The sequence below is a fragment of the Microcebus murinus genome, chromosome 2 (assembly GCF_040939455.1).
Source record: "Microcebus murinus isolate Inina chromosome 2, M.murinus_Inina_mat1.0, whole genome shotgun sequence".
NCBI lineage: Eukaryota > Metazoa > Chordata > Mammalia > Primates > Cheirogaleidae > Microcebus > Microcebus murinus.
The window spans coordinates 59,081,645-59,098,296 of NC_134105.1; the positions used below are offsets into that span (position 1 = coordinate 59,081,645).

General features: G+C 39.2%; 1 protein-coding gene across 2 annotated transcripts in view; it reads right to left on the minus strand.

Annotated features, from left to right (window-relative positions):
- The window catches only part of CRYZ (crystallin zeta), a 31,098-nt gene that overhangs the window by 8,304 nt on the left and 6,142 nt on the right, over positions 1-16,652 (minus strand). The window contains exons 3-6 of one of the 2 annotated variants that reach the window (XM_075999387.1): positions 16,022-16,174; positions 11,858-12,021; positions 7,199-7,250; positions 1,142-1,291 (exon numbers count right to left, since the gene is read on the minus strand). In XM_075999387.1, the coding sequence (XP_075855502.1) occupies positions 1,142-1,291; positions 7,199-7,250; positions 11,858-12,021; positions 16,022-16,174 (519 nt within the window). Of the gene's footprint in view, positions 1-1,141; positions 1,292-7,198; positions 7,251-11,857; positions 12,022-16,021; positions 16,253-16,652 lie in introns of both variants that reach the window. The other variant, XM_075999390.1, reaches the window with a different exon arrangement.

The window sequence follows — 16,652 nt, forward strand, 5'->3', positions numbered from 1 at the left end:
GAGTCACACGCTCCTGAAAAATCGATGAGGATGAGGACGGAGAGAAGACTGCAGACTGACAATTAGGAGCTTATGTGTGACCTCTGAGAAGCAGTTTAGGTAGGCGGGATGTAAGCACAACTGCAGTGGGAGGTAAGGAAGGAAAAGCGTAAGTACTCAGTACTTTTTCAAGAAGCTTGGTGGTAAAAGGAAGAGAGAAAAGGGATGAGCTAAAGGTTAACGGAATGTTCCTGAGAATGGGAGAGACCTAAGCAGAAGGGATCAGCGAAAGGGACGGAAGCTACAAGATCTCAAGGCCTTAATATTAGACTGTGGGTAAACAAAAACCATACTCTAAACTTAATTTGCAATTTTTCATCTTTGTAATATTCCTGGATAATAGTATCAGGAGTGAGTACTGTGTCTGAGGTTCCCTGGACATATAACAAAGTACTTTCCTTCAGTTTTTTGGCAAGACGATTTTAATGGTAATAAATTCTCACTCGTATTTTTCCTCTAGGAAAAATGACCTAGTTTATTTAGTAATGACCTAGTTTACATAGTACCTGGGAAACTCTAATTCTTTCTAGTGAGAGGAAGTGGTTTAAGATTAGCAAAGCAATCAGTGTTTAATAAACTGCTTCTATAGTACAAATGGGGAACTTCAGAATCCGCTTGAATTCTATTATATGCAACAACTAAATACCACCTCACCACTATGGATATAATTAACAAATAAACTTTATTCCTTGGGCTAAACAGATCCAATTGTAATCTGTGGATACCTCACCTTCCATGGAAAGTTCACATCAGTAGAAATTATATTAAGAATACCTCATGGCTATAAATGCAAAGCTGTAGGTTTACCTAAAATGTGACTGGTATTAAAAATCACCAATTTTTATAGCTATAAGACTCTAGAGAGGCTATATTTTATTTAATACACACAAAGAAATGATAGTGAAGGTTTAAAAATTAGACATCTCTGCTTTTTAAATGAATTAAAACTTTTAAACACACATAGACATAAAAATATATACAAGCATTTAAAAAAAGGAAGCAAACAACATTAAGAGAGTAGTTGGTAAAAGAACTTATAAAAAAATCATGTAAATCTCCAAGAAACAAAGTTTGACTTTAGTAAAATTGTTGAAAACTTTACCTTAATTTTATCAACATAATTAACTTCTTTGTGGTTAAACACTTCATGGGCTCCATTTTGCAAAACAATCTTTTGTCCCTCTTCAGTACTAGCTGTACCCAAAACCTTTAAGCCATAAGCTCTCGCAATTTGGCATGTTGCTATTCCAACCTGAAAAATATGAATATAACCCAGTAGTTACATATTCTCTGCATTCCTGCAAACACTTATTAAATATATACAATGAAATTAACATTCTTATAGGGCCTACCCTATCCTTAAGGAACTTAGAGTGTAAATAAATAAGAAAAATAGCTAATTTTTATCAAGCACTTAAAATGTTCTAAGTACCATACTAAATACTTTCTACACACTGCTTTAAGTGACCTTATAAAATAGATACTATTATTGTCCCTATTCTACAGATGAGGAAGCCAAAACTTCAAAACATAACTTCCCCAAGTCACATACAAAGATGGAAACAGGAGCTAGACCAAATCAGACTGCAGAACTTGAGTTTTTAAACACTGGCTCAAAATGTTTGCTTAGCATCTGCTTTGTGCAGAAGGTACGGGGTTTAAAGCAGATGATCAGAACATGCTCACTGACTCCATACTTTAACATGTACCTATAAAACACTAAATAACAAATGTTAAGGCTTCTACCATTGAAGAGACAGATATATAGGCAAATTAATTAAATTCATCCATATTCTGAATTTTTATTGAGTGTTTACTATGTGCTAGACTTGGCACTTAATGCAAGAAACTTGCACTTAAGGAGGGGGAAGGTAATAAACACATGAACAAATAAAGTAGTAAAATTAATTCAGAAAATAATAAGACAAAAATAATACTGGCTATTGGGTTAGAAAAAGAGAGAGACGGGCTATTAGGTCATCAGGAAAGACTCCTCTGAAGAAACGAGACCTGCAGGAAGTAAAGCACAAGCCACGTGAAGGTCTGTGCAGCTGTGTAGAGGATGCTATAGGCACAGTGCGTGGCCACAGCTAAGCTGGTGAAGTGGGAAAGCACTTGGGAGTATTCAAAGGACAGAAAGAGGATCAGCATGGCTCAGGTACAGGACACATGCGAGAGAGTGGAAGACAAGGCCAGAGAGGTCGAGTCATACAGGACATGGAACGTGAAGGTAAAGGCTTTTGATAATACTTAAAACCATGCAAAACTAGTGGAGAGCTTAAGAGGAGAATGATCTGATTGATTTAGGCTTTAGAAAGGTCACTCCAATTATATGGGAGGTACAAAGAAGATGGAGAGAAAAATGGGAGTAGGAATATCAGTCGTTATCTGGTATAATAGTCCAAATAAGAAATGAAATTGGCTTGGACTAAGATGCTGGTATTGGAAAGATGGACAAAAACAAATTCAGATATAGAAGTGTACTGACTAAATGTGGGAAGTGGGAAAAATCAACATGTTCTCTAGGTCTTTGGCCAGATTAACTGGGTAGATAACTGAGAGGAAGACTGGACACCATCGAGTTTGCAAAATTGTCAAGAATTCACTTGGGTAGATGCCAGTAATGAGATTGCTGGATCAAATGGTAGATTCACTTGTATCACTTTAAGGTATCTCCATAAGGCTTTCCAAAGAGGTTGAACTACTTTGCAGTCCCAACAGCAACGTAGGAGTGTTCCTATCTCTCCACATCCACGCTAACATTTATTGTTTGGGGACTTGTTAATAAATGCCATTCTCACTGGAGTTAAGTGATATCTCATTGTGGTTTTGATTTGCATTTCCCTGATGATTAGAGATGTTGAGCATTTTTTCATGTTTGTTGGCCATTATTCTGTCTTCTTTTGGAAAGTTTCTGCTCATGCCCTTTGTCCACTCTTTGATAGGGTTGATTTTTCCTTGCTGATTTTCCTGAGTTCTAAACAGATTCTAGTTACCAGCCCTTTATTGGATCTGTAGCTTGAGAAAATTTTCTCCCATTCTGTAGGTTGTCTGTTTGCTCTCATGACAGTTTCTTTGGCTGTGCAGAAGCTTTTTAATTTGATCATGTCCCACTTATTTATTTTTGTTGCTGCTGTGATTGCCTTTGGGGTCTTCTTCATAAATTCTTTGCCTAGGCCAATGTCTAGAAATGTATTCCCAACATTTTCCTCTAAAGTTCTATTAGTTTCACATCTTAGGTTTAAGTCTTTACCCAGTGTGAGTTGATTTTTGTGAGACTTCAAAGGTGTGGATCCTGTTTCAGTCTTCTACATATGGCTATCCAGTTTTCCTAGCACCATTTATTGAATAAGGATTCTTTTCCCAGTGTATGTTTTTGTCTGCTTTGTCAAAGATTAGATGGCTATATGAAGATGGTTTTATATCTGGGTTCTCTGTTCTGTTCCACTTGTCAATGTCCCTGTTCTTGTGCTAGTCACAAGCTGTTTTTTTTTTTTTTTTTTTTGAGACAGAGTCTCGCTTATTGACCAGGCTAGAGTGAGTGCCGTGGCGTCAGCCTAGCTCACAGCAACCTCAAACTCCTGGGCTCAAGCAATCCTTCTGCCTCAGCCTCCCGAGTAGCTGGGACTACAGGCATGCGCCACCATGCCCGGCTAATTTTATATATATATTAGTTGGCCAATTAATTTCTTTCTATTTATAGTAGAGACGGGGTCTCGCTCTTGCTCAGGCTGGTTTCGAACTCCTGACCTCGAGCAATCCGCCCGCCTCAGCCTCCCAGAGTGCTAGGATTACAGGCGTGAGCCACCGCGCCCAGCTACAAGCTGTTTTAATTACTATAGCCTTGTAGTATAGTTTGAAGTCTGATAAATTGATACCTCCCATTTTGTTTTTTCTGCCTAAAGAACAAAAGTCACTCTATGAGAAAGACACCTGCACTCGAATGTTTATAGCATCACAACTGCAAAGATGTGGAAACAACCGAAGTGCCCATCAATACATGAATGGATTAATAAAATGTGGTAGATGTATACCATGGAGTACTATTCAGCTTTAAGAAACAACGGTGATATAGCACCTCTTGTATTTTCCTGGATAGAGCTGGAACCCATTCTACTAAGTGAAATATCCCAAGAATGGAAAAATAAGCACCGCATGTACTCACCAGCAAATTGGTTTCACTGATCAACATCTAAGTGGACAAATAGGAATAACATCTATTGGGTGTCGGGCAGGTGGGAGGAGGGGATGGGTATATAGGTACATAATGAGTGCGATGTGCACCATCTGGGGGATGGACACGCTTGAAGCTCTAACTCGAAGGGGGGGCAAGGGCAATATACATAATCTTAACATTTGTATCCCCATAATATGCTGAAATAAAAAAAAAAGAAGAAAAAAAAAAAGAATTCACTTGGAACATGCTGAACCACACTGTGCTCGCAAGATGCAGATGGGGAGTAATCTGTTAAATATGGTTATGGACTCAAATGAGTTCAGAGTTGGAAATATAAAATTGAGATTCATTATCTTACACATAGCATTTAAAGCCATGGGATTGGAGGAAATCACTAGAATTAGAATACCACATAAATATGCTTATTAGTACAAAAGCAAAATAAAAGTAATTTAGGAATGTAGATAAAAGAGCAAATATTTAAATAGCAATACTAGAAAAGATGTGTGTGATTACATGCCAAATGAATGGTACAGGTAAGTGCCACATATATTTAGACCAGAGTTTCTCAAACTTGGTACTCTTGGCATTCTGGGCCAGGTAATTCTCTGGGGGACTAGGCTGTGCATTGGAAAATGTCTACCCACAAGATGCTAGCCACAAGATGTCTACCCACAAGATGCTACCCACAAGATGCCCTTTCCCAGTTGTGACGCCCCAAAGTGTCTCTAAACATTGCCAAAGGGAAAGAGGAATGATGCAAAATCACTCTCTATTGATAACCTGTGAGTTAGAAGAAAGACTGGGTTGGGTGAGATAGAAAAGAATTAAATGAAAAAATGATGATAGAAACTAATTGAAATTGTAGCAAAATCACAGACTCCCAGGCATGAAACATACCTTAAACATTGCATGACATATAATGATGAGCCTGAACTCAGTACAGTTATGGCAGGGATTTGTCTGACTTAACCAAAGCAAACAAACAAGTACATGGAATTCATTGTGACGAAGGACAGAGACATCCGATTAGATAAAATACAACATGCTATGGGGGAGCATAATTGATTATCTGCTTTAATTTTCAAATTTTTAAAAAAAGCATACCTCTAATAAAACCACATTTTAAAGTAAAGATTTAATGTATTAAAATAAATATATCTCCTTATGCTCTAACTACTTTAAAAGGACAGCCTCTTTTAAAGGCACTGTTTATTCTATTCTTGTCAACAATTACACCAGCAATCCTCCTTCAATAGATTATGGACTCTTATGTGTCCTTATTTTGCTAACGCTAAAATAGGGCACTTCCCATCAAAATATCTGGATAATAGCTGTATTCATAAATCCACACCATTTTAAATACACAACATAATCCCAAAGGAATCTGAATTAAATGAGGACAGAAAGTACAAACAGAAGCAAGGCAAAGCCCCGTACTCTGTTTCCCTCTGATAGGGTAGGGAGGATCAGAAGCGCTTCACACACCAGGTTGCCAGCCTATCCCTGCCAGCTGAGGATTTAACAAACTCAGCCAGCTCAGAGAACAGTGTGGATTTTACCTTTAAAAAAAAAATCATGGTGAAGCGACTAGGCTTTTTACAAGAGGGTAAAAGGAATACAAAGAGATTTTCTTTAAACTCTCCTCTCCTCTCCCTACTAAAAATGTTCCCTTCTATACAGAGCACAAGGTTAGCTCTCTGAAGGCTAGGGCAATTTAAATAAATGCATGTGTCTGACCGACCCTGTGGTTATTTAGGGTTAAATTTAATTTAACCCAAAAATAGCCTTTCTAGTGAAATTAAACAAAGGGAGTTTCAGACAAGGTATCTGTCATATTTTCTCAAGCCCCATAAAGACAATCTTAGTGTTTTGAAATAGTCTGATCTGTGAAATCCTTTAGAATTATCTATTTGAAGTATGTAGGAAGCTAGGTATGAAACCTTGGGGATTCATTTATCTAAAGAAACAAAGAGACAAAATGGACTGAATTCTCTGTATTTCCTGGCCACTCTTAGAGGTAAATTCACATTTTCAGGATATCATTCATTATTCAAGACATAATGTGCCAAATAATAGGTTATTTCTTTCAATCTACTCCACAGCACTCTGAAGGGGTTAACCAGCTTCCTCAAGGTAAGCATCTAGCCCCAGGCCCTTTATTTTTAAAATTCGAAATCTTGTCTCCAAAATTTCTAAAGCCTCTCCTTGCAGGATAGAGGTCATGTGGATTTCTTGTTAAATTCCAACCGCAGAGCTCTAACTTTTCCTCTAAGCTCCTCAGAGACAGATTGGCAGCCAGTTTCTTGAAGAGGTTTCTGACAGCCCTGCATTGGGCGATTTCACTGAAGGGCTTATTTTATAAATTCTGAGTCTTACCCCCACCCCATTAGCATTTTAAGCCATGGGCTGTGGTGTTAAGGACACAGCTGTATACTGTGCACTCTATGAATGTCATCAAAGCGCAGCAGGCAAGCAGTGGAAGGGAGATAGAAATGACCGAGAATTCACAGTGTGGCTTTGCAGTTCTGTCTGGGACAACACAGGTAAAGCTTTAATGAGCCTTAGTTTCCTTATCTAAGGGAATATGGAATTAATATCAACCTTAAAGAAATGTCTAAAATTCTAAATAAATATTCTTATAATATATGCTACTAGAAGGCAAAAACAAAGGCCAGTTTATCTTATTCCACACCCAATACAGGTAGAAAACCCAGTACATACATTCTTGATGGGGTATTCTATTGAATTCATTCACCAAGAAATGCTAAACTAATGACAAAGAATCACCTTCAGAAGATCAAATTTTTAAAAGTTTTATTACATAGAGGAACAAAAGCACCCTTGACTGTATTTATTTGGCTTTATTGTATTGGCTTTATTGATTGTATTTAATTTGGCTTTTAAAAATGTCTTAAATAACTACACTGTGAAACTCATAAACCCAAGCTCTCTTAAAAATAAATTTAAAAAAATACTTACTCCTCCACTAGCCCCATGAACCAGAACAGTTTCTCCAGCTTTTGCACGGGCACTGCAAAAGAAAGCAAAGGTTCCATCACCTTATTTTTTTGAAGCTTCTTAAGCTCAAGTGTTTTTCATTATCTTTAAGGAATTTCTGCCCTTACTCCAGTTAACATTTGCCCAAAGAGCAAATGCATCCTGATATACAGCCCAAAATATTCTCCAAGCTCCACAGGATCAAACAATGACTCTTCAGAGCCTCAGATGAAAGAAAACCTTAAATTCATTGATCTCTTCAAAAAATGTTTACTGGGAGTCTTTGTGTGCCAGGACTGTGCTGGATGCTGGAATCACAACGTGGTGCTACTTCTGAGAGGCTGCAGTCCTGGCAGGTAAGTTAAGTGAAACTGCTGAGCCTAGAGGAACTGGAGTCTCTCGTTCACACAGAAAGTGTCTCAAAGCAGGTTTATTACAGCTCAGTCTTTATTCGGTGGTCCGGAGTAATGCCCAAGCAAACACAGCAGCTAGACTACATTTTACCAGGGGTAAAAAAAAAAAAAATATTTTTACTTCTCTATGGGCCTTTGAACATTACACTGCACCAGCTTCTAAGCTCCCATTGTAGAAAGGAATGCTGAGTCAGCAATGGTAGAAGAGTAAGAAATACAATCACTCCTGTCACAAAGGTTCCCATGTCACTCCCCAAAATGTCCAAATCCTCTGGTGAAATGACACATTCTTTTTACTTCCAGTTCACACTACCACTTTTCTATTATATTCTGAAAACAAGGAACATGCAGCAAGACAATGGGAGGTGCTTTGCTATTCCAGATGGACAAGTGCTGATGTCACAAGCCAGCAGATGCTGCGTGATCCCAATCTGATTCTCAGGGAGGCTCTCTTACTTCCTAGGGCCATGCCGCGTGGCCGCACTGCAGAGACACTACATTCAATACGGCAATAAGAACACAGTAACCTGGAGCCCTGCTCATGGCTGTGTGCCAACAGCTGACACACGACAATAGCGAGCAATAAATGAAGCTTTCTCTCTCTAACACTTGCTTGGAGTTAAGGGGATTGAGGAAAATGAGTTAAGCTGAGGGTTTGAATGATAAACTGAGATAACTATTACCAAAACACTTTGACATTTTAAAAAGTAAAATATGAATGTTAAGGGAATAGGATTATTAACGTTAAACTATGAGACATGAAATATTTCCCGATGATTTTTTTTTAAAAAAGTCTTATAAACAACCCCTCAAACACTAAGAACACATTCTCCTAAATCCCCAGGCCTGGGGTGAGTGAAGAACTCCAGGCAAACCCTCGCCTGAATCCCCACTACTATAATCCTTCTGTCCTTGCACAGAGTCATCATGATGGTTAATTTATGTGTCAACTCGAATGGGTAAACGTACCTGATAGTTGGTCACACATCATTCTGGACATTTCTGTGATGGTATTTTTTGAATGATATTAACATTTAAATTGGTAGATTTTGAGTAAAGCAGATTACCCTCTAGACTGTGGGTGGGCCTCATCCAATCAGTTGAAGGCCTGCGCAGAACAAAGACTGACCTCCCCTAAGCAAGAGGCAATTCTGCCAGCAGACTATCTTTGGGCTTACCTGCAACTCCTGCTTGTGTCTCCAGCCTGCTGACTTACCCCATCAGATTTTAGACTTGTCAAGCCTCCACAGTTTCATGAGCCAATTCCTGAAAATCAATCAGTCTGTGTGTGCATGTGTGTGCACAGATTGGTTGACTGATTTAAAGGAATCTATCTATACAGGTGTGTACACACACACACACACACACACACACACACACACACACAGGAACACAGGCTGTTGGTTCTATTTCTCTGGAGAACCCTGACTAACACAGTCATCTTCCTCTGGGGGTCACAGCAGGGGCTCAGCTGTATCCTACTGTCTCCTAGTCACTGAAAACTCTAGTACCTGGCACACAGGCTTTCTCTTCCACCCCAAATCCAGCTCCAATCTAGGAGATTCAACATTTGCCAGGAAGAAAATCTTGCATCACATCACAATTTCTGGATTCTCCTCCACTCTAGTCACTCTCTCCTAAGGCTAGATTTGGTATAAAACATCAGCAACCATTCCACCTGAGAAATATCAGACACCAATAACCAATATTTATGACAGTAATTTCCTATCCTAAATCTGTAAACCCATATTCTCTTAAAACCTTTCAACATCACAAACTGTTCCATTTCTGTCCATTTGTACTCTCTCTCTCTTCAGTGCTCTCATTTCTTCTGAATGATTCCATTTTGCCATCAATATTCCGGCCCTGGATTAATGTTAAAATCTACCTTCTTTGATATTTTATCCAAGTGGCTAAATACTATAGAAGAAAATCACAGGACCATTCATTTTGAAGTCATTTCAATTCTGATAATTGAAAGATCACTTTGCCTCCTACTTAATTATTAAAAGTGAAGTAATCACATAAAAGCTCCCTCAATATGCCACCTCTGTACCCACAGACTTTGTAATTATGCCATCTTTATCCCTTCTAGGTTTTATGGATGAGCTGTCCTTTAGATACTGGAAGCCAACCATAATTCACGTCCTAAATCCTTTCCATCTTGCCTTATGAGGGATCCTGTTTTACCTGCCACTCCTCCCTCTCTGCTAGATCCTTTCTTAGCTACAAACATGTCCAAGTCTTATCTATCCTTAAAAACTCCTTTTTTCCCCCCATACTCTTCTCAAGTAACCTTCTACTCTCTCCTTCCTGTCTCCTCCATTTTTTAAAAGAGTAGTCTCCATTCAAGGAACTGATTTCCTGTTCCTTTCACAATCTGCTCAATTAAGCCTCTGTCCCACCACCCTACTGAAAAGGAGCTGAATAAAGTCACCAATGATCTAGTAATTGCTAATCCCAACTGTTATTTTTTCTGAACGGACTTTACTTCTGCATTTGACAACTGGCCTCCCTCCTTAGTACCAATATCCACCACTTCTCCTAACACTACCTCCACTGATTGAACACGTACTCTGTGCCTCTGCCATACTAAGAACTTTATAAACAGTGCCTCACGTAATTCTTACCACACCCTTAGGAGGTAGGTGCTGTTATTATCTAAGGTTTTCAAATCAGTAAACTGCAGCTAAGATGGAGAAGTAACTTGACCAAGGTCATATGGCTAGTACTAGGTGAAGACATTAGTGTAGCCCAGGTCTTTCTGTTTTCAAAGCCCACACACTTAATGGACCTTAATGGATACCATAACCTCTAGACACTCCTGACCTTGGGATCCACTCCTCTGGTTCTCTTAGGACTTCATCCCCTTCCTCTGACCACACTCTTAAATGCTGATGTTCACTAGGGTTCTATTCTCATTTCAGCACTCTTCTCACTCCCACAGGGATTTCAATCACTTTTCATCTTGTAAACTCTCACCTACATGCTGATATCCCCAAACTTAAATCTCTGGCCTTCAAGCTTCAGATTCTTTTATCCAGCAGGCTACTAGACTTCTTTCTCACAATTTCTAGTCCAAAACTAAATACAGTTTCCCTTTGAAACTCTCTCCCCCTTTTCTTTGTCATAGTTAAACAGGACTCAAGCTAGAAAGCCATAAGTACTCTCAAACTCTCCTCACTCAGTCTCTACCTACAAACAATCACCAAATACTCCCCACTTTACTCACACTAAATATTAACGGCTGACCTTTCTTCTCCACTTCTGCTATTATGACCCTTGCTCTGGCCCATGAGTGTTTTATCTACCAGAGACTGCTCTAAGACGCTCCTCTCTCTCTCCCCATTCCTGTCCTCAAATCTACTCTTCACACAGCAGATAAGTGATCTCAATAAAACACAAATGTGACAATAGCACTCTTCTGAAAAATATATTTCATGATCCCCAACCCCTTACAATGCGTGAGCTCTATAATCTAGCTTTGTACAACCTTAATCCTACCTATTTGATGATGACAGCTAACATTTATTAAGAGATTACTATGGTCCAACCTTGTTCTTTGCCACAAAATCTTCTATCCAACAAAACCAAATTGCTATAACAATCCCCACACACCATGCTGTTTTTCCCCATATGCCATGCCCTTCCCATTATCTAGAATGTCCTCTCCCCTCCCAGGTATCCTTCCCCAGGGGAATTCCCTCTAATCCTTTTCAAATGCTTTGTGGATTTGACTAAAATACAATTATAGATTGTCAGATGCCAGTCATGATGTCATATGCCAGTGGGCCTGGGAGCAGGACCTCACATTGTACTTTTAACTTGCTGCCCAGATGATTCTAACGGGTAATAAGATTTTTGAACCATGGCTTTAGAACAATCCAGGTCTTATACCTGATCACCACAGGTACAACCCTTGTGATCCCATAAATCCCTATGCATATCTCTGCCACTGTACTTTCCACATACTCTGTATATATTATTACTCCTATTTCTATTTCCCTTAACAGACTGGGAGCATCTTGAAGACGGTGTTTGCTTTTCTTTGTACCCTCAGTGATTACTATGATCCTCCAAATTAGCACAGTTTCCACTTCATAAATGTTTAATGGTAAGTAACCAGTAACCAAAAATAACAGACAGATGAATGGATGATGGCAGAGAGGAAGGCAATTAAGACCTTCTTTGGTGTTGGCTATAAACCTGACAGAATGTGTTATTTTACCTGTGGATCAGAGCTCGATAAGCACTAAAATATGGGATACCGATGGCAGCTCCTTGTTTAAAGTCCAGTTTTTCAGGCAGTTTGTAAACTGTGTGATCTGCTGCAAGAGCATACTCTGCATAGCCCCCAGAGATCGTGCCGGTAGTGAAAACTCTGTCACCTTTCTAGAGGAAGAGATAAATTAATAAATGCATAGGGGCTTAAAAATTACATCAAAATCGGTGCAATCCTTTCTAACGCAACCTTTATAATAAGAAATAAGCATTTACATACTACATTCTACATCTTAGGGTCTCATAAAAATAATTTTAAAATACTGAACATTTTTAGATGTTTTATTAATGGGAATCAATGGTAAGAAAAATTAAACAGGAAAAATAAGAGAACCCTCCAGATGGCATAATAATAATGCTGATAACTCACTTTTATTGATAGCTTACTATGCCAGGCACTGCATTAAATATCTCTAGAGTATTATCTAATTTGGTCTACACAACAGCATATGAGAGGGGCACTTTTATTATCTACACTTTAGATTAATCCCACTACACAGATGAGGAAATTGAGGGACAAAAAAGTTCAGTAATTTTCTAGGATGAAGCAGTCAGTAAATGGCACTCAATACAAACTATTACTTTTTGCCCCCAATACTAGGGAGGACAAATAAAATGTTTCCTCCACATACCAAACACCTGTTTGTAAATCCTTTCTATGGATTTCCCCACCCCTGCATTGTCGGCATTTTTCACATACACACCCAAAAGTAAGAACCCAGGCCAGGATCCTGACGGCGGCGGGATACGCCAGGACAGGCTTCCTCAAAGATGGCAGCACCAGGAACACATTAAACTCTCACGAAATGTCTACTAGACTGTGGCTACTGAGAATCAGATGCATGACTGAGGTTGAGGTATACACTTGCCAGGCATCTTAGGTCTAATGCATGATTTGCATGCTAGCGAAAACTAGACTGCCCACTGCAGCTGCCTGCCCTAACTTATTCTTGAAAAGAAGTAAATATTCCCTGGAATAGGCAAAATATTAAGGCAATGACTGCTTAGTGTATTTTAATTAGTCCTATAATAAAGAAATCTCAAAATGTAACAGCACTGTGCAGTAGGATAGAGACAAAAAAGATTTCAAAAGACATCTAAGAGTCAAAGACAAGCATCACCACTTCATAGTGTTGCCTACAAAAGGTCAAATATGACTAGGTTAAGATTAATCTTGTTTTTACAATTTAAAGAATATGTTGAATTGATTTCAATATAACTCAAACATTTACTAAGAATCCACTATATGGAAAGAATTACTTTGAGTTCTGTGAGGAAGATTAATAGCAAGACACTGTCTTTAATTTCAAGCATCCTAAACTTTAGGAGAGAGAAGAAAAGGACAGAAATAATTATAAAGCAACGCAAACAGGGTGAGCCATCAAAGACAGGTACAAGAAAAAGAAAGGAATTACTTCTGAGTTGAGTAAATTAAGATAGCTTCATTGGGAAGCTTGTATTTGAAGTAGGTCTTGAAGGATAGCACAGGATTTTGAAAAACTAGAACTGGGTGAAGGAAACAAGGTCAGCAAAGGAATAAGGGCAGGAATAAATGCTGAGAAATTATCAGCATTTATTTGAAATGCAATGAATAAGTAGTCTAATGTATGGTATGTAATCGTTTCAGGAGACAAAATGGAAATAAATCAAAGCTGAAGTGTGAAATTCCTTGAATCCATGTTTAAGAGCTTCAGGTTAATTCTACCAAGCAGATGAACCACTATGAACAAAGACAGAGATAAGAGAGAGCATGGGATGTGCAAGGAAAGACAAACAGTTCATTCCTAAAGAAAAACTGCAAGGTGAGAAGGAGCAGAAGATAAAAATGGAAAGACAGTCAGGAGAGAGTATGAAATATTCTTTCATAACAATAAGGAATTTGAAAGGTTTCCATGAAAGCTACAAGGAACTAATATAAGAATTAAAACAGAAGTGTAAAACAGTCAGAATTACATTCTAGAAAATGATTCTAAAGTAAGGATGGATTCCAGGGGTAAGGAAAGAGGGTAGTAAGTTAAGTATCTGTTAGGTAGATAGTGAGGGATTCCGGGTCTCCTGGGGACAAAAGTGGGTGCTGTCACCCCCATCTTGGTCCTGCCCCACCCTAATTCTCCCTACCTGGGGGAGGAGGGACTACGCTAGGAATCTGCCAATCAGAACTTGGCGTGCCAGCTGCAAAGGCATGCAGAGGACTCTCTAGTCCACAGGCCAAGCAGCATAGGTACCCTAAAGTCTGGAAAGTGACCTAGAACCCACATGTGGCTCAGGTCATGTGACTCCCAATTGTCCAATTAAAGTAGTTCCATGGTGACCTCTGAACCACAACGGGGTTCCCTATCCAGGCACTATAAGATGCAGACCATATCCCAGTTCTCTCTCCTTGCCCTTCCTTTTGCTTGCCCTGCTGTGACAAATGGGTCCAGTTGTCATCTGTGGTATATGTACCATGCTCTATAAACCTATATCTTGCTCTTGCCCCATAATCCTATCTTTCTCTCCTCAATAAACCTCATTTCGTGGTTGCCTAACTTCAGTGTGTCTGGTCTTTCTTCAGCCATGAATGCGCCAAGAACTGACAAGTTTCAGAAGAAAACCTAACATATCTATTATAGAAATCCAGGTCAGGGGTGTATTAATAGTTAAGTCAAGTAGGTAAGATCACCCGAACTAAACTATCAGTGGTTATGGAAAGAGGAGAAAGAAAACAGTTCTAGTAAGGGAGAGTGAGGAGATAAGCCTCAAACCCAAGTCACCAAAACAGTCACACAAGAGAGAAATGGGTCTACAGCAAGAAGGGATAAGCTCAGTTTTAGACACACTGACTAAGAGGTTCCTGGAGGTTGACCATGTGGGTCTAGTGCTCTTCCACAGAACTCTCTGTGATAATGCAAATGTTCTGTCCAGCAGGGCAGGCACTAGAGGCAGAGGGCAACTAGGCAAATGTGATTGCAACTCAGGAACTAAATTTTCAATTTAAATTTGAGTTAATTTAAATTTTAAATTGCCACATGTGGCCAGAGACTACTGTTTTGGCTATCACAGATCCAGAGCTTGGCGGAAAATTCTAAGCTAGCACATGTGATGATGGAAACTAAGGGAGTGCATGAAAAGGGTACAGAGTATAGAAAGCAGAGGTCTAACTAGGGACTAAGAGCCCTGAGTGACACCAACACTTGAGGAACATCCACAGGAAAAGAGTGTTGAAACCCGATGCCCAGAGAGGAAGGGGAGAAGATGTCACAGAAGCTGAAGAAAAAGTTGTTTTTTCTTTTAAGAAAAAGTTAAGTGGCTGAGAGTGTCAAATGTCACAGAGAAGTCAAGAAAGATAATGACATAAAAGGGCCCATTAACTCCAGCAGTATAGAGGCCATTAGTGACATTAGCAAGAATCCTTTCAGTGGAGAGATTGGGGGCAGAAGCCAGGTTGCCACAGGCTGAGGAGTGGAAAGCCGTATGAATCTGCCCATCTTCCTTCACAGGGGCACGTTAATCTTCTCTGACTGAACCCAATTTTGGCAAGTGCGCTGCCAAAGTTGAGCAGGTCAAGTTATTATGAGGAAAGATGCTAGGACATGAGCATACTATGAATATACTGTGTGTTTTATGTCTCTTGGCATATAGATAACAAAAGCCCTGATCATAACACTTTCATTGACCTTGGTCTGAGTCAGAGCTCCGAAACTGTAAGTGACCTTGCATTTTTTTCATATTTTACTTATGCCTCAAAAGGATTAATTTCCCCTTTATTTTATGAAGCTAAATTAATAAAAGGAATTAAAAATTATGTTGGCTAATATATTATCAAGAGTTAGGAAGTAGTATAATTTGTTTGTTTTCTTACCATATATGGTTCTATTAAATCAAAAAGATCACAGTTCATTCTGTGGGGACATGAAGACACAAAAATTACCCAGCATCTCTTCCCAACGATGCAAACAAATAAGGCCTCTGGAAAAAAGTAATTTCTTTTTTGACTAGAGGAGTCCCCCAAGTGGTAGAAACTGTGTAGTAGGTCCCTTTAAAACCTTAAATACAGAGACATTTTAAAGCTATGTTCAAATATTTCAAGTAAAATATTAAGCCGAAATAGAAATAAATAAAAATGTAATACCTTGAAAGCAGATACATTATCTCCAACAGCTTCTATCACTCCAGCCACATCTGAGCCAGGAGTATAGGGTAAGGCTGGTTTTCTACTGTAAGTACCAGAGCGAATGTATGTCTCCACGGGGTTGACACCACACGCATGGACCTTGATTAGAACCTGTGATGACAACGTATTTTAGTTCGCACAGAGCAGTTAGGCAATCGTTCAGTGCCAGTAGGGTGCCGATTATGGGAGCTATGAAAATGGAGAAAAAACAAAACAAATAAGTCCTTGCCTTCAACAAGCTCACACTGTAGTTTTGCAAACCAATATCTACATAAATAAGACAGAATGGCTTATGTGCTATATTAAAAACATTCTGGGAAAATAGTGGAAGAAATACTTAAGGGACATGTGACAGAGACCTCTGTGTGTTTATCAAACCCACTTCCCCTCCTCCTGGGTACACAGGAAGAGAAGTATCTCCTGGCCTCCTTCATAGTTAGGAGTAGCCAAATAACTGAGTTCTAGCCATGGAATGTGAGCAAAAGTGATGGCAGCCACTTGCAGGCCTGGCCCATAGAAACCTTCCTAGGAAATCCACATCGTGCTTTTCCTCTTTCATGGAGACCTTGGAAGACAGGGGTTGAAGGTA